The following is a 20,391-nucleotide window of genomic DNA, read 5'->3' on the forward strand; positions in this document are numbered from 1 at the left end:
CGCTGCATTAGACAGGTCACTGAAGCCTTGTACACACGCAGGAGGGACTTGATCAGCTTCCCTATGACCAGAGAGGCACAGAGTGAGAGGGCTCTAGATTTCTCCAGAAGTGTAAACTTCCCCAAGGTGCAGGGAGCAATAGACTGTACTCACATCGCGATGCGGGCATCTTTTCAGGATGCTAAGGTCTTCAGGAACCGCAAGGGATTCCACTCCCTGAATGTCCAGCTGGTTGTCGACCGCCAGCAAATTATAATGGCAGTGAAGGCTCAATTTCCGGGCAGCATCCATGATGCGCACATCCTGCGTGAGAGCACTGTATCTGACTTGTTTAACAATGAGCCACAAGGTCAATGCTGGATGCTTGGGGACAAAGGATATGACCTCGCCACCTGGCTGATGACCCCCCCTGCGTGACATCCACACCAAGGCAACGAGAGCCACAGAGCAACTCGCAATATTGTGGAGAAAACCATTGGAGTGCTGAAGCAGCGCTTCAGATGTCTGGACCACTCAGGAGGCGAGTTCCAATACCACCCTGAGCAGGTAGCTCAATTCGTGGTGGTGTGCTTCATGCTACACAACTTGGCTATCAGGAGGGGACAAGAATTGCCTGATGACTGTGACAGTCCACCTCACCAGAGAGAGGAAGAGGAGGACAAGGAGGTGGACGCTGATATCGGCCCAGACAATCAGGCTCATGCTGAAGCCGTGCCCCCGTCCCCTTGTAGTCCGCATGAAAGGATCCATGGTGGCATGATAGCTGCAAGAGCCTTATGTCAGGAACTCATCAATGAGCACTTTGCCTGAAAGAACGTTGGTGTTAGTTACAAGGCTGGCACACTGCTGGGTGTGCAGGTCATACATCAATGGTGCGCATCACCTTGGTGACAGTTAAAGTTGATGTTGTTTGAAGTTAAGTGTGATTATACCCTTTGAGAATCACCAGCGTGTAATGGTGCAGCTCTCTGAGCCAATGTGCTGCAAGGTATTGTTAAATAAAAAATATTAAAACCGAACATTAGTCTGAAATCATCAGTATTTCTGTACAAACCAACCCTTCACCTCCACCACCCCCCCACCCCACCCTCTTCTCCTCCCCACCTCTACCCCTTCCCCGCCTGACTCCAAGCTGCCTTGCCGAGGTGCTCCTCAGGCGATGCTCCATTGGTGCGGAGGGGTGATAGCCGAAGCGCTGCTTGGACGGATACGGGAGAGGACGATCCCGAGGTGGGAGTGTGCTCCGAGCCATAAGCATGATGTTGCTGCTGGCTCTCATATGTGGTTGGCAATGGGGGTGCGTCACCTTGGGGTACATTGCGGTGATCCGGGACCACTGGGAGCCCTCTGCCTCCAGTGTTCCTGACTACCAGCTCCAGGGTCTCTCCTCCATCCCTTCCACGTTATATGTTAATTGTTGTGCCAAAAACTCGATGCGAACTATGTTCTTGGTGCTTAGTAGGCTTTTTGCTACTGGTGAATCTCCGTCGTTCCTCCCACAACAGCCAAACAAGCGCACACCACAGGCACACTCGCTTTCAGTGCCTCTGAGCTCCCTCTCTCTCGGTCTCCTCTTCTGCGCATGTCATGATGACCCTTGACCTCCAGAATCGCGGGAATCGAGTGTTGCCATGCTGTTGCCAAGGACGGCCACACTTTACGGCAGAAGGTCAGAAAAATTTAACGCTACCGCCCATTTCATATCGCTCGCGGTAACGCCCATTTTCAAAAATGTACACTAGGTGTTTTGAGGATGAGCAAGAAGCCGGCGATCTAAAAACCTTTCTTATCCACCCATGCCGATTTTTGGACGATAATCACAAAAGTGGGGGTTCTAGCCCTACATGGCACATGTCAGGTAATTTTAGGCATGATCCCTAACCATTTTCTGTCCATTAATTATAATAGATGGAAAATCATGATGGCGATGTCCACGTGTGTACCCGGTAGGCAAGGCTCCCTGCCAGGAGGGTGCATTCAGAAAACTGGTTCATATAAATTTTCATCACAATCTAAAGAGGTCAGTGCTAACAATGGATCGGTTGTGCACTTATTAAACCAATGCTTGAATTCAACAATATCTTCAGACATCCAACCTAATTTTTTTACAGTGAATTTGAAACTGCAGAAGAATCAGATTTAAATGATAGTGAGTCAAACTACTGAGTACCACGGAAAATCCTGGAAGAATTATTTTTGAGAGTTCCACCTTTTTATTGCTCGTGGTGTCTTGGTCTCGGTGCCCGTCACCGACTGTGCTGTTCCCTTCAGAATCACTGCGGCATTCTCCTTCTTCCAACTGCAAAAGAAGCTCCAGCTCACATTCTTGTTGGAGCACACATTCTTCCTCCTGGGTCCAAAAGATGGGATCATTTTAAATACTGTAACATTGAACAAAGAACGGAAAGGTGCTGGCATTAGATGATGTAGTTATCTTAAATAAAAACCGAAAATGATGGGAATACACAGCAGGTCAGTCAGCTTTTATAAAGACAAAATACAGGTTTATGTTTTGGGTGCTTGACCCTTCCTTTATCTCCATTTACTTCCTCCAGATAAGAAGTGCACTATGGGAACCCACATGGGTCCCATTCTTTGTCGGATATATTGAACACTGTTTGTTCCAGTCCTACTTAGGCCGCCTCCTTGTTCTCTTTTTCAGTTATATTGATGTCTGTTTCAGTACTGCTTACAGCTCCTGCCTTGATCTAGAGACTTTAATGAATTATGTTTCAAATTTCTATCCATCCCTTCCTTACCTTTATGTGATCCATCTCTGACCCTTCCATTCCTGAATATCTCTCTATCATCTTTCCACTGATACTTATTATAATCCCACTGACTCCCATGATTACCTGGATTATTATTCTTTCTACTCTGCTTCCTGGAAGGACTCATTCCCTTTTCCCAATTTTTCCATCCACATCGCATCTACCCTTATATCATCACTGTGCACAAAAGAGCTTCCAAAATATTTTCTTTTTTCCTCAGCCAACAATTCTCCTCCACCTTGGTAGAAAGGATCTTTAGCCTGGTCCGTCTCATTTTCACTACTTCTGCCCTGATCCCATTCCTCTCTCACAACCTTAAAGTTGGTCTCTGGGTTGGGTAGGGCATCGGGTGAAAAACAGCCAGGGTTCCTCCATTATCATGATCACATTGCTGTTTGTGGGACCTTGATGGACACAAATTGGCTGCCGCGTTTCCCACAGCATAACAGTGACTATAATTTAAAAGAACTTGATTGGCTGGAAAGTGCTTTGGGATGCCCTGAGGTTGTGAAAGGTGCTATATAAACATGAGCCTTTCTTTTACTTATGATTACTATCCAGTGGCCCCTGTTGGAAGGGCACATGCTTGGACAGAATCGCACTGTGTGTGATGAGCTCTGCAGTCACATAGCCTGCTGACATGCACTGTTGAGGTTTACTCATAAATAATGGCCACTTGGTTGAAGTACTAGGAGCCACCAGGTGCCTGTGAAACTACTAGCAATTTGCTATGCCTTCACAAGAGGGGAGGATGAGAGAAAATATTAAATATTGAAGTAAAATTAGAGGCAGGTTATTTAGTTCATAACAGAGAAGTAATAGGTTTTAAAACATAAAAAATAGGATTCACTTAATCAGTGTGTTATATAACCTGGCTCTTGCATCTCCACAGTCAAAGCTTGAATCTAATTTTAGATCATTTGAAAATGATAAAAAAAGACATTGAACTGTGAACCCCATATCCCATCCAAGACCATTTACTTCTATCTTTGGAACACTGTCCATCTATTTCTAAGTTACCTCCACTGCTGCTGAACAACTTAACCACATATTCATCACCTCAAGACTTCACTTCTACAACACCCTCATTCTCTGCCTCTAAACCCCAACCTTCCATATCAATCCCAAATCATTGAAACATAGAAAATAGGTGCAGGAGTAGGCCATTCGGCCCTTCTAGCCTGCACTGCCATTCAATGAGTTCATGGCTGAACATGCAACTTCAGTACCCCATTCCTGCTTTCTCGCCATACCCCTTGATCCCCCTAGTAGTAAGGACTTCATCTAACTCCTATCTAACTCCTAAATCATTCAAAACTCTGTTCCCCACATCCTGTCCCACAAATCCATCCTTGCAGACCTAGATAGCCTCTCACCTCAGCCTCGTTTACAAATCATTATCAGCTACAAATACCTCTATGGCCTCTGTCCACCATTCCTCTGTAACCTTATCCAGTCCTTCATTCCCGCCCACGCCCTCTTACCTTCTGGCTTCAGGTGCATCCATTCGTCTCCACTCCATCTTCAGTGTCTGAGCCTTCAGTCGCCTCGCTCATACTCACATGCATCACATCCATGAGTAAATGTAAAGAAATGACTCAATCACGCAAAAGTAGTTCACCATTTACCTCTAAAATTTTGGCTGTCATCATCAGAAGCTTTTCAACATCGTCCTGAAGCTTTTCCTGCTCCTTCATGTCCCAGTCATACCGCTTTGATTCAGTTAATGCAATATGTTCTCTGCACATGGGAAGTAGAACAAAGTTGTGGTTGCAATTGTAAAAGAGCCCTGCACAATGCGTACTGTACATTACTGCGGGAGATATAAAACTGACTCTGACGAAGGGTCCACACTCGAAAGGTTAAGTCAGTTGTTCTCTCGACAAATACTGCCCGAGCTGCTGACGTTTCTGGCAATTCCTGAATCCATTTTCATATACATTCTTCCATCTCCACATTCATATACATTAGTCAACTGACGTAACAGGCATACCTGCACATCTGTTTCTTCCCCTCTCTTGGAGGTAAACGTGATCACTCTGTGCTGACTGCTTCTGATTTTACTTTCCTGCTTATGAAGAATTGCCTCACCTTCCAAACAGCATCTCCTGATGAATCAGGTCATCAGAAAGTGGCACAGGACTTGACGGGAAAAATGGTGGACCAAACTCATATCTGTGCTATCATTCTGTGCCTCATTAGTAAGTTAATGCACATTAATGCTGATCTATCCATTTTAAGAGATAATTTGACAACCTTAAACAACTTCTAAATTAAACAAATATAACAAAGTACAGTAACAAGATTTTAGTGTCACAACTTGCGGCACCTTTGCTAAACCTACTCAAACAACATCACTCAAGCATTCTGAGCACCACACTTTAGGAAGGATGTCAAGGCAGAGGAGGTTTACTATACTGGTACCAGGGATGCGGGACTTCAGTTATGTGGTGAGACTGGAGAAGCTGGGGTTGTTCTCTTTAGAGTAGAGACGGTGAAGGGGAGATTTAATAGAGGTGTTCAAGATTAAGAAGAGTTTTGATAATAACGTTTAACATAGAAACATAGAAAATAAGTGCAAGAGCAGGCCATTCGGCCCTTCAAGCCTGCACCACCATTCAATATCATGGCTGATCATTCACCTCAGTACCCCTTTCCTGCTTTCTCTCCATACCCCTTGATCCGTAAGGGCCATATCTAACTCCCTCTTGAATATATCTAACGAACTAGCCTCATCAACTTTCTGCGGTAGAGAATTCTACAGGTTAACAACTCTAAGTGAAGAAGTTTCTCCTCATCTTGGTCCTAAATGGTTTACCCCTTATCCTTAGACCGTGACTCTTGGTTCTGGACTTTCCCAGTATCGGGAACATTCTTCCTGCCTCTAACCTGTCCAATCCTGTCAGAATTTTATATGTTTCTATGAGATCCCCTCTCATTCTTCTAAACTCCAATGAATACAGGCCCAGTCGATCCAGTCTCTCCTCATATGTCAGTCCTGCCATCCCGGGAATCAGTCTGGTGAACCTTCGCTGTACTCCCTCAATAGCAAGAACATCCTTCCTCAGATTAGGAGACCAAAACTGAACACAATTTTCCAGGTGAGGCCTCATCAAGGCCCTGTACAACTGCAGTAAGACCTCCCTGCTCAAATACTCAAATCCCCTAGCTATGAAGGCCAACATGCTATTTGCCTTCTTCACCGCCTGCTGTACCTGCATGCCAACTTTCAATGACTGATGTACCTTGACACCCAGGTCTCGTTGCACCTCCCCTTTTCCTAATTTAAAAGGGAATTGGATAAACATTTGAAGGGAAATATTTTGCAGGATTATGGGGAAAGAGCAGGGAATGGGACTAATTGGATAGCTCTTTCAAAGAGCCGGCACAGGCACAATGGGCCGAATGGCCTCCTTCTATAGTGTATCATTCTATGATTATTGGGTCCCGTTTGGTCAGAAAATAAAAATCATATTGCTTAGTAAATATCAAGATGGATTCAATACTATTGAATGGACTCTTAAAAAGTATGTGTGGCCCCAAGTTTCCACATGATTTGCGCCTGATTTTTAGGAGCAACTGGTGGAGAACGGACTATCTTAGAAATCGCAATTCTCCACGTTTTTTTCTGCAGTTCTAGTCAGTTAGAACAGTTTCACTTTGGAACAGAATTTTTTCTTCAAAAGGGGGCGCGTCCGGCCACTGACGCCTGATTTCAAAGTTTCCACAGTGAAAACGTACTCCAAATTAACTTAGAATGGAGCAAGTGAAGATTTTTGTAGAACTGAAAAAACCTTGTCTACACATTAAAAAATCAGGCGCAGGTTACAAATTAGGCATCCAGAACGAGGTGGGGGGGGGGAAGTCATTAAATTCTACAATAAATCCTTATTTATACTTATACAAATAAATCCAACCTGAATAAACATTTATAAGCAAAGAAAAGATTAAATAAACCATCTTCCTACCTGTGTGAAAGTGCTTCAGCCAGGGAGAGTGCTGCAGGAAGCCTCACAAGTTGAGGCAGCCGTTCGTTCCCGACGGCAGCAGGGGGGGGGGGGGGGAGGAAACCGTTCCTGACAGCGGGGGGGGGGGGGGGGGGAGGGAGAGAGGGAGTGCGGGCCCAACCGACTGACCGCAGCTGGGGGGGGGGGGGGGAGGAAGCCGTTCCAGACGGCGGGGGGGGGGGGGGGGGGAGGGAGAGAGGGAGTGCGGGCCCAACCGACTGACCGCAGCTGGGGGGGGGGGGAGGAAGCCGTTCCAGACGGCGGGGGGGGGGGGGGGGGAGGGAGAGAGGGAGTGCGGGCCCAACCGACCGACCGACTGCAGCGGGGGAGGAGGAAGCCGTTCCCGACGGCGGGGGAGGGGGTGGGGGGGAAGGAGACATTGAGAAGGCTGCAGGAAGCCTCACAAGTTGAACAGCCATTCCCGGCGGCAGTGGGGGGGGGGGGGGGGGGGGGGGGGAAGGCCGTCGGGAAACGGCTGCCTCAACTTTGAGGCTTCCTGCAGCCTTCTCACTGCTTCAAGAAGCCTCAGTGCTGATCATAGAAGGGCAATGTGCTTTTATTAAAAAATGTTCAAAAATTAAACAGCTACAAAGAACTAAAAAAATGGCCGAGTGCCAATGTTTCCTTCACACTGCGCGTGCGCGAACGCTCCAACGCGCACGCGCAGGGTTGCCGACAGGAAAAAAACTAATTTAAATGGTACCCGCCCCCTCCCACTTATAAAATCGGCGCGAGTGGTAGGCTCCGCCCCCCTGGGCGCCGCGCCGAGCTGCCATGGAGCTGCAGGGCGCTCCAGAATCGCGCGTTTTCTTTCCGGCGCCGTTTTCGGCGCGAAAAACGGGCGCCCAGCTCGGAGGGGCGTCCGTTTTGTAGCGTGTGGAAACTTGGGGCCCGTGTGTGGTTTGACGGAAGGTGGGATGGAGAACATAAGAAATAGGAGCAAGAGAACGCCATACGGCCCCTCGAGCCTGCTCCACCATTTAATAAGATCATGGCTGATCCGATTATGGACTCAGATCCACTTCCCTGCCCGCTCCCCATAACCCCTTATTCCCTTAACATTTAAGAAACTGTCTATTTCTGTTTAAAATGTATTCAATGTCCCAGCTTCTACAACTCTGAGGCAGCAAATTCCACAGATCCACAATCCTCAGAAGAAATTTCTCCTCATCTCAGTTTTAAATGGGCAGCCCCTTATTCTAAGATTATGCCCTCTAGTTCTAGTCTCCCCTATTAGTGGAAACATCTTCTCTGCATCCACCTTGTCAAGCCTCCTCATAATCATACATTTCGAAACTATCACCTCTCATTCTTCTGAATTCCAGTGAGTAGACGTCCAACCTACTCAACCTTTCCTCATAAGTCAACCCCCTCATCTCTGGAATCAACCTTGTGAACCTTCTCTGAACTGCCTCCAAAGCAAGTATATCCTTGCGTAAATATGGAAACCAAAACTGCATGCAGTATTCCAGGTGTGGCCTCACCAATACCCTGTATAACTGTAGCAAGACTTCCCTGCTTTTATACTCCATCCCCTTTGCAATAAAGGCCAAGATACCATTGGCCTTCCTGATCACTTGCTGTACCTGCATACTAACCTTTTGTGTTTCATGCACAAGTACCCCCAGGTCCCGCTGTACTGCAGCACTTTGCAATTTTTCTCCATTTAAGTAATAACTTGCTCTTTGATTTTTTTCTGCCAAAGTGCATGACCTCACACTTTCCAACATTATACTCCATCTGCCAAATTTTGCCCACTCACTTAGCCTGTCTATGTCCTTTTGCAGATTTTTTGTGTCCTCCTCATACATTGCTTTATTTTAGTACCTTTCATTTTTACTCCCTTCCAGTAGTCTTCTGGATCCGCAAAGTTCATAATTATCACAGAGAATTGATGGGATCTCATCTTCAAAGTCTTCATCAAAGTTTTTAGTAAGGCTTAAATTATGTTCCTTGCAGCACTGTATGCAATTAATTCTCTCAACTGTCTGAACATCGAGTTCCTCAAGAACTAAAACTTGCTCCTTTTCTGTAGCTTTCATCTCGACTGATGCAGTTTCTATTGCCCCGAGGTTGTTGATTCCCGCAGCCGTGTCAGTAAACTGGTTCACATTTCTTTCTTCATTTTTATATACCATATTACAGATACCAGCTTTTGCATGTTTGAGGTTGGTTTCCAATATAGGTCTTTTGGGGGTAATTGTGACCACATAGGACTTCTCAAGGTCCTCAACGGGAAGGCTAATCCAAGGATTCTTAGGCAAACTAGCCGAACGGCTTACTTTTATCTCAAAGTTTAAAGTCTTCGGATTACATTTTGAAAAGGGCTGTACTTCACTTGATGTGGATGATGAATCTGCAAACCCAAATTTATCAAACTCTGGCCATTCATCCGACTCATTCCCACTAACTTTATCCTCTTCATTCAGTTTTGCTGTTGTAGTTTTAAGTGATAATTTTGAAATTATTTTTGTCCCGTGTTCCCTATTAGCTATTTCATAATTGTATTTTAAACTCCCAGTCTCAAAATTGCAGCTACCAGCTCCATCGATTCCAGAGTCAAAAGAACTTAAAGAGGGGGGTTTTTTGCTTATCGTCTTGCCTTTTTGCTTAGGACGAACAGGAACAGTTTGATTAGCTGATAGAAAAGTAGTTAACTGCAACTTTTGGTCAACATGGTCACAGTCACGTTTATTCCTACTGTGTTCGATTTGCTCACTTTCATAAAAATGTTTTTCTGCAGAGGATATATATGGTTCAAAGTCATTTTCTTGTTTTGATTCATGTAAACTGCTTTTAATGAACGGTTCCTGAATAACATGTGCTTCCCTGGCAGCCTTCAGAGCCTCAGCACCACCTCTAGTAACCTTGGTGTCAATGGATGAATTAGCATGATGAGGCATCACACTTTGCAGTCTCTTTAAATATGCTTCTTGCCATTGAATTGCTTGTTCTAAGTCGACCAGCAACACTTGCCCCTGAGAAGTCAATAACTTTCTTACAATTAAGCACCTGTACAGATGAAAAAGAAATATCATGGCAAATAGATAAAAAGACACGACTCATTCGATTAAATGTTTTACTCTTCGTCAATATTATATTTCCAGATAAACAATAGCCCGGATTTTGCTGAGCAGCGAAGGAATGGCTTTCCCCTTTCACCCCGCGCATAGTTGCCCAGAGACTTTGAGGATTTGTCAGTGGAAACTTCCAGTGATCCATTTGAATTCAGCACCCTCTACAGGGGATTTGTGACATCTGAGCAGATCATGCACCAGGGAGACTCTTCAACCAATTAGATTGAAGAATCTTCACTGAGACATATAGACTGCAAATCAGGAATTAAAAAAAACAAGGAAATATAAATTACATTTAAATCATTGTACAGGAAGCAAATTTGGACATACCCATAGTAGTATTAGGCAGTCCCTCGTATTGAGGATGACTTGCTTCCACACCACAAAGGGATGAGTTCACAGATGTTTCAATGAGGGACCGGACAATCTAAGTCCCGAACTACATACTAAAGGGTGGAAGATGCCAGTGTATGGATTCTTTTAACATGGGGTGGCCGTTGCACACCAGCCACCACACAGGCTTGACAGAGCTAGGTCTTGATCCAGTGGCAAGGGTTAACCAAGATGAATGAAGACCAAGCTCTGCTGCATGAACCTAGTGCGCACGCATACTCCTACTATCCATAGATCGCAGTGTGGGCTGGCCCTGGGACCTCGCCTCTTCTAGGCCCCGAACCCTCGCCTCTCCTGGGCCCCGATCTCTCACTGCTCCTCCGCCCCAAACAAAAATGGAGCAGTCAGAAACAGGACATCAATTAGTCCCCTCTTATTTTGGAGATATCAAATATCAACATTGTTATTTGAAATATCAAAATATTAATAACCCTTCAACTAGGCTGGAGTTTAACATCAGCAGAAACAAACGCCAACTAACAGACTGAACACGATTCAGTAGGATGTGAATAACAGCAGCAGTAACAGCAGAATCCAAACCCTGCAGTCACTTGTGAACTCACTGGTGTCTCAGCAGGCTGGAAGAGTGAGTGAATCCCTCCCCACACTTTGAGCAGGTGAATGGCCTCTCGCTGGTGTGAACTCACTGGTATTTCAGCAGGTTGGATGAACAAGTGAATCCCTCCTCACACTTTGAGCAGGTGAACGGCCTCTCCCCAGTGTGGACTCGCTGGTGTACCAGCAGGTTGGATGAGGTACTGAATCACCTTCCCACACACGGAACACAGGGAGAGGCCATTCTAAGTGTGAGAAGAGATTCACTTAGTCATCCAACCTGCTGATACACCAGCGAGTTCATACTGAGGAGAGACATACACATGGGATCAAGGGAAAGACATAAGGGAGTAATTTTCTTGAAAAATTTAATTTTTTTAAAAAACTGCAACATTAATTTTCTTCTGAAGGAATGAGACTCAACACTTGTAAAATTATTTTTTCAGGGCCAGAGAGGTTGTTCAGCAGTAATTATCACTTACTAAGCCGTTACAAACTCAGTTACTCCTGATCGTACAAGGCCTAACTGTTTCATCCGTCTTTATTGCGATAATAGTGGATAGTTAGCCTAAGCTCATGCCATCAGTGATCTCTGTACAGATTTCATCAGCAAAGACTGCAATAATGCAGTCTGTGGAGAAGCAGGACAGAAGGTGCTGGCAGTAAAGGCGAGCGCTGACAGCCTCATCATTATTAGAACAGCAAAATCCGGACCAATGTCTCTCCAACTGAACTTTTTGGTGACCTCGTCTAACCCTCTCCCAAAGGTGGGGCATCTGCTCCTTTACTCCTCTGTGAAGTGCCTTTAGATAGTTTCCTACAACAACAACAGCTTGTATTTATATAGAGCCTTTGATGTAGTAAAACATCCCAAGGCGTTTCACATCAATGTTATAAGACAAAACAAATAACTTTGATACCGAGCCACATTATAAGAAATTAAGGCAGATGACCAAAAGCTTGGTCAAAGAAGTAGATTTTAAGAAGTGTCTTAAAGGAGGAAAGAGAAGTAGAGAGGTGGAGAGGTTAAGGGAGGCAGTTCCAGAACTTGAGGCCCAGGCAGCTGAAGGCATGGCCACCAATGGTTGAGCAGTTATAATCAGAGATGCTCAAGAGGGCAGAATTTAAGGAGCGCAGACATCTCGGGGGTTTGTGAGGCTGGAGGAGATTACAGAGATAGGGAGGGCGAGGCCATGGAGGGATTTGTAAACAAAGATGAGAATTTTGAAATCGAGACATTGCTTAACCGGGAGCCAATGTAGGTCAGCGAGCACAGGGGTGATGGGTGAGCGGGACTTGGTGAGAGGTAGGACATGGGCTGTCGAGTTTTGGATGACCTCAAGTTTACATAGAGTAAAATGTGGGAGGCCAGCCAGGAGTGCATTGGAGTAGTCATGTATAGAGGTAACAAAGGCATAGATGAGGGCTTCAGCAGCAGACGAGCTGAGACGGGCGATGTGATGGAGGTGGAAATAGGTGGTTTTAGTTATGCTGCAGATATGTGGCCGGAAGCTCATTTCAGGGTCAAATATGACACCTAGGTTGCAAACAGTCTGGTTCAGCCTCAGGCAGATGTTAGGGAGAGGGATGGAGTCGGTGGCTAGAGAACGCAGTTTGTGGCAGGGATGAAAGACAATGGCTTTAGTCTTCCCAATATTTAATTGGAGAACATTTCTGCTCATCCAGTACTGGATGTTGGACAAGCAGTCTGACAATTTAGAGACCATGAAGGGGTCAAGAGAAGTGGTGGTGGAGGTACAGAGCGCTGTGTCGTCAGTGTACATGTGGAAACTGATGCTGTGTTTTTGGATGATGTCGCCAAGGGGCAGCATATAGATGAGAAATAGGAAGGGGCCAAGGATAGTCCTTGGGGAACACCAGAGGTAACGATGCAGGAATGGGAAGGGAAGCCATTGCAGATGATTTTCTGGCTACGATTAGATAGATAAGAATGGAACCAGGCGAGTGCAGTCCCACCCAGCTGGACGGTGGTGGAGAGGTGTTGGAGGAGAATGGAGTGGTCAACTGTGTCAAAGGCTACAGACAGGTCGAGAAGGACGAGGAGGGATACCTTTGTCACAGTCACAAAGGATGTCATTTGTGACTTTGATGAGAGCCGTTTAGGTACTGTGGCAGGGGCGGGGACCATATTGAAGGGATTCAAATATGGTGTTCCGGGAAAGATGGGCACGGATTTGGGAAGCGACAACACGTTCAAGGACTTTGGAGAGGAAACGGAGGTTGGCGATGGGGCTGTAATTGCAAGGATGGAGGGGTCAAGAGTTGTTATTTGTTCCAAGTTCTTTTTTTTTTAAATGACTATATAAATGTAAGCTGCTGTTACTTTCAGAGGCACACAGCTGATTGTGATTCCTGAAGACTAAAAGCTAGTTTATAAAGCGGTCAAGTCACATATTAGCATCAGGAAATAGGAACACTGAGATTCAATTACTTTAAAAATGGATTGGGAAAAAGTGAGAAAATTACATTTTGCCGACTTAAACTATTAATTCAAAAATTAGATTATCACTAAGTCCATGCATTTTAAGACCTGCTTCCATTGCTGTGTCACCATTGACCAGAAGCTTAACTGAACCAGCCATATCAACACTCTGGGTAAAAGAGCAGTGCAGAGGCTGAGTACACGGTAATGAGTGACTTACCTTGACCACTCAATGTCTCTCCCAACAGAGTTGAGCTTTTACCAGCAAAAAATCTCAAGTTTAGGCAGACTTAAGGGGTCAGATCAGTCCGCCCAATTTTACTCTGATTTGGTGGAGTGTAAAATGAATGGCCGATCTGATCTCGTCAAGTTTCCTGCCGGGTGAGTTAGGTTAAAACTTCCCCGGATTATATTTGAAAATATAGCACAATGCCAATACTTACTGGTGGGATAGCAGTTTCCCCCTCCTCCTCTGAAGTGAATCTGGAATACAATCAGCTAAATGCCTGAGCTGAATCAATTCTTCAAAAGCTGGAAGAGGAGCTTTCTTCAGGAAGTGATTAACCTGGTACTGCCAGCTTGGTTTAAGGCTCATAGCTGCCTGGTGAGGAAACCCCAACATGTGTACACCACGATCACATGCCGCCTCTTTCAAAAATACTTCCTGCAGCAGTAAGTGATACCAGTCAGCAACCTATAAGGAATCATTGGGCGAAAACAAAAATAAAATATTAAATAAAAGACATGTGCATCAATCTTGAATACAAGGGGGTCAACTTTGACTTCTGGATGACCAACCAGCAGAGCGTCCCGGCCAGTCACCAGTAATCATGACGAAGAGGGAGGTAGCCGCAATGATTTCCCTGGTTGGCAAGTTACACGATGCAAAACAGGTGTCCAGGTTCAGCTTGCTGGACCAAGACCAATATCGGACTGTCACTAACCAGGTAAGTGTGGAGTGGGGAGTTGCAATCATGAAGTGAAATGGGCAGAGGAGGCTCAGGCACAACACACATTCTGACCATTTCCAAACTTAAATCGGAATTAGGATCATTAGAGCCCCCCCCCGCCCCCCCTCTGCGTATTATAAGGGGCCTACTATCTGAAACAGGCGGGCACTTTGGACGCCCAGTGGTAAGCCCCTTTCAAAATGCCACTGGCCGCATCATCAGTTAACGGGGCGGTAAGGCGACCAGTCCATTTTGAGGCTCTGATTGTCCTGTTACTGTCAGGTGAAATGTTACAATTCACCCCAAGTTGTGGAGTTTTTTTTCAGACTACTGTGAAATACATGCATTTAAAAAAAAAATCCTTTTTTTGGCAGTGATGATGATCATCATCATCGGCAGTTCCTCGAAATTGAGGAAGACTTGCTGCCACTCCTAAAGTGAGTTCTTTGGTGGCTGATCAGTCCAATACGAGAGCCACGGACTCTGTCACAGGTGGGACAGATAGTCGTTGAGGGAAGGGGTGGGTGGGACTGGTTTGCCACATGCTCTTTCCGCTGCCTGCACTTGATTTCTGCATGCGCTCGGTATTGAGACTCGAGGTGCTCAGCACCTTCTCAGATGCACTTCCTCCACTTAGGGCAGTCTTGGGCCAGGGACTCCCAGGTGTCAGTGGGGATGTCGCACTTTATCAGGGAGGCTTTGAGGGTGTCCTTGTAGCGTTTCCGCTGCCCACCTTTGGCTCATTTGCCATGAAGGAGCTCAGAGTAGAGCACTTGCTTTGGGAGTCTTGTGTCTGGCATGCGAACAATGTGGCCTGCCCAGTGGAGCTGATCAAGTGTGGTCAGTGCTTCAATGCTGGGGATGTTGGCCTGGTCGAGGACACTGATGTTGGTGCGCCTGTCCTCCCAGGGGATTTGTAGAATCTTGCGGAGACATTGTTGGTGATATTTCTCCAGCAAGGTGAGGTGTCTGCTGTACATGGTCCATGTCTCTGACCTTACAGTGGTACGCCGCCATGCTGCCCATGGCCACCGCTCGCCACTCCTTTCATGGCCCTGACCTGCCGCTGATGGTCTCTCGCAGGTCGGGGCTGCCACGCTGTCCATGGCAAAGGTACAGCACAAGCTGGTGCAGAAGGGCGACATCAGCGAAGAGGGATGCCATCAAGGTCCAGGTCGGTTATTGGAGCGTGGGCAGGTACAGCAGGAGCTGTGATGTCGGGGCAAAGGAACGGCGCGAGATTGCAGAGGGATGTGACCGGAGCCCAGGAGAGACACGAGTTCGGGGCCAGAAGAGCCGAGGACCCGGGGCAGCACGGGCCATATGCACTGCGATATGTGTGCGCGCTCAGTCCGTGCAGCAGAGCAGGTCCTCCAGTGGTCTTGGTTATTCCTTGCCACTGGACCAAGATCTAGCTCTATCAAGCCCGTGTGGTGGCTGGTGTGCAACGGCCACCACACGTTAAATAAATCCACGCACAGGCGTCTTCCACCCTTCAGGATGTAGTTCAGGACCTGGAATATTAGGTCCTTCACTGAAACACTTGTGAACTCATCCTTTTGGCATGGAAGCAAGTCATTCTCATTTCGAGGGACTGCCTATGATGATGATGATGTCTCTGAGCCATATAGGAGGGCAGGTATTACTACAGCCCTGTAGACCATGAGCTTGGTGGCAGTTTTGAGATATGCTAATGTGGACCACGTTTTTGCAATGCAAATAAAATAAAATTGTTGGAATTAGGGATCAGAGGTGCACTTGTGGCATGGATAGGCTTTGGACATGGGTATGTATGAGAACATAAGAACATAAGAAATAGGAACAGGAGTAGACCACATGGTCACTCGAGCCTGCTCCGCCATTCAATAAGATCATGGCTGATCTGATCATGGACTCAGCTCCACTTCCCCCCCTGCTCCCCATAACCCCTTATTGTTTAAGAAACTGTCTATTTCTGTCTTAAATTTATTCAATGTCCCAGCTTCCACAGCTCTCTGAGGCAGTGAATTCCACAGATTTACAACCCTGAGAGAAGAAATTTCTCCTCATCTCTGTTTTAAATGGGCAGCCACTTATTCTAAGATCATGCCCTCTAGTTCTAGTCTCCCCCATCAGTGGAAACATCCTCTCTGCATCCACCCTGTCAAGCCCCCTCATAATCTTATACATTTCGATAAGATCACCTCTCATTCTTCTGAATTCCAATGAGTAGAGGCCCAACCTACTCAACCTTTCCTCATAAGTCAAACCCCTCATCCCCAGAATCAACCTAGTGAACCTTCTCTGAACTGCCTCCAAAGCAAGTATAATCCTTTCGTAAATATGGAAACCAAAACTGCACGCAGTATTCCAGGTGTGGCCTCACCAATACCTTATACATCTGTAGCAAGACTTCCCTGTTTATACTCCATCCCCTTTGCAATAAAGGCCAAGATATCATTGTCCTTCCTGATCACGTGCTGTACCTGCATACTATCCTTTTTCATGCACAAGTACCCCCAGATCCCGCTGTATTGCAGCACTTTGCAATCTTTCTCCATTTAAATAATAACTTGCTCTTTGATTTTTTTCTGCCAAAGTGCATGACCTCAGACTTTCTGACACTATACTCCATCTGCCAAATTATTTCCCACTCACTTAGCCTTTCTATGTCCTATGTAGTGGGACCGTAGCAATTTTCTTTCAAGGTCCCTGTGGTGAAGCCAGAATTAGTTCGCCTTAATTACTAAGTAAAACCCATATTGCAACTGGTCTTAGGCATAAAGATGAATTGGTTCTCAACCAACTCGTCAAGAACTGATAAAACTTTCCATTATCCAGTAAAAATGGAAGAGCCACCGGTGGTGAACTGGTACAAATACTTTGGTATTGCTGAATGAAATTACACCAAATAGCTAATGCTTAAAAGTTGTAATAGCCTGAATACTGGAAATATGAAATATAAACATAAATGATAGAGAAGCAAAAACTGAAAATGTTAGAAGTGCACGGCAAGTTGGTCAGCATCTGAAAAAGAATGGCAGGTTTAACGCTCAAGGTAGAATCTTCAGAGTTGAACCAATTCCTTAATAAATTACAAAAAAGATTCACCATTGCAAAAGAGATAGCTTACAGCACGTAAATATCTCTGTTTCCAGCATTACACCCTCCCACACCAAAACCAGTCTGGTTGGTTATATACGGTACCTACTTTTTCAAAAATATAGTAGAAATTATAAACTGCTTTTAAAGTTTGGCGGGGCAGTTCAGCAGCTATGTGGAACATATCTTTTAATCTGCTCAGTTTCTCCCTACAATTGTCGTCTTTTCTGCCAGGTTCCTCTTCAGTTATTTCATTCAGATCCTGTAACACTTTCTCAGATTCAGCAATCAACTTCTATAAAATAGAACGGACAAATACAAACAATTCTATAAAAATATTCAAATATATTCAAAGCACCAAATCCATAGCGAATAAGAAACATTTAAGATAAATGTGGGATAATCATCACTGGACAAGTCATTTGCATCTTCCACACATTATAGCAGTACGGCCAAAGTTTGAGTGCTCTGCGAAACAGAGGCTTAGAACAGAAATAAAATGGTTGTCAGGTGAGATAGAACATTACAATAGTTTACATTACATTTAAAAATTGGGCTAGATTTTCAGTTGTCCAACGCCTGCCTCAGTTAGCGGCTAGCGGGGGCGTTATTGGGAGCGTAAGAGGTTACGGACCGGGAGCGCAGGGTTTAGCGACCTGACCGAAAATGTATTAGAGGCTCACCAGGGGCGCAAACCAGTAGCGCCTGGCTGCTGATGATCACTCCGATCATGACGTATTCCTGGTGCAACGCCCACGCTCACGCTCCGGTCGGAAAATTAGGTGCAGCCGCCTCATTTAGCGGCCGCCAAGAACGTCTGGAAAAGCAGTGGGTACAGGCTTGCAGAGTCGTTAACTGGTGGCTACTTAAAGGGATGAGGAAGCGCTTCCATCAGAGGTCAGTCAGTGCAATGTTTACACACAGCACGGTGATGAGCCGACAAGCTTGTAGCGGCAGACAAAAATAAAGAGTTCAGCTTAAGGAAACGTGATTTTGAAAACTTTGATGGGTGCATTATAATGCCGCGCCTTTAAGACTCGGCTTTTCCTGGGATCTAAATCAGAGTTTGGCGCATGCGCAATGACTCGGTTAAATTTAGTGCCGGCATTTTCTTTAGTGCCCCGCAGCTCTGGTGTGCAGCGGCTGAGTTAGCGCCCCTGTCAGCGCTTCGACCAATTTGGATGAATTTCTGGCCGGAGGGTGCAAACTTATTCAAGATGCTAAAATTACCACTCCGCCTGGGCTACCGCCCCAAATGAGGCCGACCGAATTTCTCCTCCATTAATTTTTATAATTGCAAGGCAGCAGTATATTAAAAATGATTTGGTCCTAAAATACTGCACATTTCATGTTACAAAGTGCAAATAACAAAAAAAAAGAGAAACTCACCATTGCAGGTTTATAAACAGCAACATCATAATCCAGTTTTAGAATCTCTGCTTGACTTAAATTATTTGCAATTTCTAATCTGTATGAATCAATCTTCCCCATTCCTTCAGTAGTGATCAAATCAGTAATCTGAAGGCAAAAGAAGAAAAAATGACTGCTAGTAACTTTCAAAAAACACTGCTGCAATGCAAGCATACTTTGCAGTGTGCCATACTGTTGTGTCAAGGAGTTAGACAACGTCATATTGTCCTCTCTCCAGAGAGGCCTATGGTAACTTTTGTGATGAACATTCCTAAAGTAAGTCACTTTTTATTCAAGCGAAAACACTATATAAAACAGACAAATCTGAATTATGTCAAGTTCCAGAAGTCTACATTTTGTATAAAACAGAAATGAGAATTTCTCTGACTCCTTAGCTGACAAGTACTCTGCTCAGGGTAGAGATGAGTCACAGAGGCCAGGAACATTCATGATTCAATCTTGGTCTGTTTATAAGTAAGCTGATCTCAGCTGGGATGGCAATAGACTAGTATAACTGACGTTAGTGTCCTTGAAAACAATCAGCCGAGCATCTCAAACCTATCCAATGGACCCTGCTGCAGAGTGCATTATATTGAGTGACGACAGGATCAGCAGGCTCCATTGTGACCCCTCCCACAACTGAATAGAGCCAAGGAGGGCTTAGTGGGAGGGAAGCTGTGGCCCTGGAAACGGTCACAGAGATTAGGGAATGGCGAGGTCATGGAGAGAGTCAAATACAAGGATGAGAACTTTAAATTTGAGGCGTTGGAAAACCGGGAACCAATGTAGGTAAATGATGACAGGTGTGGTAGGCAAATGATGACAGGTGTGGTAGGCAAGCAAGGCTTGCCACAAGATGGAATACCGGCCGGCAGCAGAGTTTTGGGTGAGCTGGCATCTATGGAGGATGGAGGCTGGCCAGGAGAGCATTTGAATAGTCGAGTGTGGAGGTGACAAAAGCATGGATGAAGGTTTAAGCAACATCCAGGGGATGGGTGGGAAGACAGGTAATGTTACAGAGGTGGAAATTCAACACCTGTAACTTTAAAAAAACCTGGAGATATTCTGAGGATAATCACACTGTCTTGCACCATACTCAGTGACAGCACTGTAGCATTATCAGTTAGCCTTCAGGAAGAGTTCATAGAATGAATGCTGGATGGTTTCTTGGAAAAATACATTGTGGAACCAACCAGGGAGCAGACTATTTTAGATCTGGTAATGTGCAACGAGTCTGGATTAATTAATGGTCTCGTAGTGAAGGAACCTCTTGGGAAGAGTGATCATAGCATGGTAGAATTTCAAATTCAGTTTGAGAATGGGAAAGCTAGGTCTCAAACTAGTGTCCTGAACTTAAATAAAGGTAATTACAAAGGTATGAAGGCAGAGTTGGTTAAAGTGGACTGGGAAAATATATTAAAGGGTAAGACTGTAGAAAAGCAGTGGCAAACATTTAAGGAGATATTTCATAACTCTCAACAAAGATATATTCCAGTGAGAAACAAAGACTCTAAGAGAAAGATGAACCATCCCTGGTTAACTAAGGAAGTAAAGGATGGTATCAAAAAGGCATACAATGTTGCGAAGAACAGTGGAAGGCCAGAGGATTGGGACATTTTTAGAAATTAGCAAAGGACGACTATAAAAATGATAAAGACAGAGAAGATAGCATTTGAGAGTAAACTAGCAAGAAATATAAAAACA

General features: G+C 45.2%; 1 protein-coding gene across 4 annotated transcripts in view; it reads right to left on the reverse strand.

Moving 5' to 3' along the window:
- The window catches only part of LOC139267356 (uncharacterized), a 177,815-nt gene that overhangs the window by 72,644 nt on the left and 84,780 nt on the right, over window positions 1–20,391 (reverse strand). For 3 of the 4 annotated variants that reach the window (XM_070885560.1, XM_070885561.1, XM_070885562.1), the window contains 6 exons: window positions 18,667–18,795; window positions 17,387–17,572; window positions 13,690–13,940; window positions 8,606–9,790; window positions 4,400–4,511; window positions 2,210–2,350 (listed from right to left, as the gene is read on the reverse strand). In XM_070885560.1, the coding sequence (XP_070741661.1) occupies window positions 2,210–2,350; window positions 4,400–4,511; window positions 8,606–9,790; window positions 13,690–13,940; window positions 17,387–17,572; window positions 18,667–18,795 (2,004 nt within the window). Of the gene's footprint in view, window positions 1–2,209; window positions 2,351–4,399; window positions 4,512–8,605; window positions 9,791–13,689; window positions 13,941–17,386; window positions 17,573–18,666; window positions 18,796–20,391 lie in introns of those variants that run through there. The other variant, XM_070885563.1, reaches the window with a different exon arrangement.

Source organism: Pristiophorus japonicus, chromosome 7, assembly GCF_044704955.1.
Source record: "Pristiophorus japonicus isolate sPriJap1 chromosome 7, sPriJap1.hap1, whole genome shotgun sequence".
In the NCBI taxonomy this organism is placed as follows: domain Eukaryota; kingdom Metazoa; phylum Chordata; class Chondrichthyes; family Pristiophoridae; genus Pristiophorus; species Pristiophorus japonicus.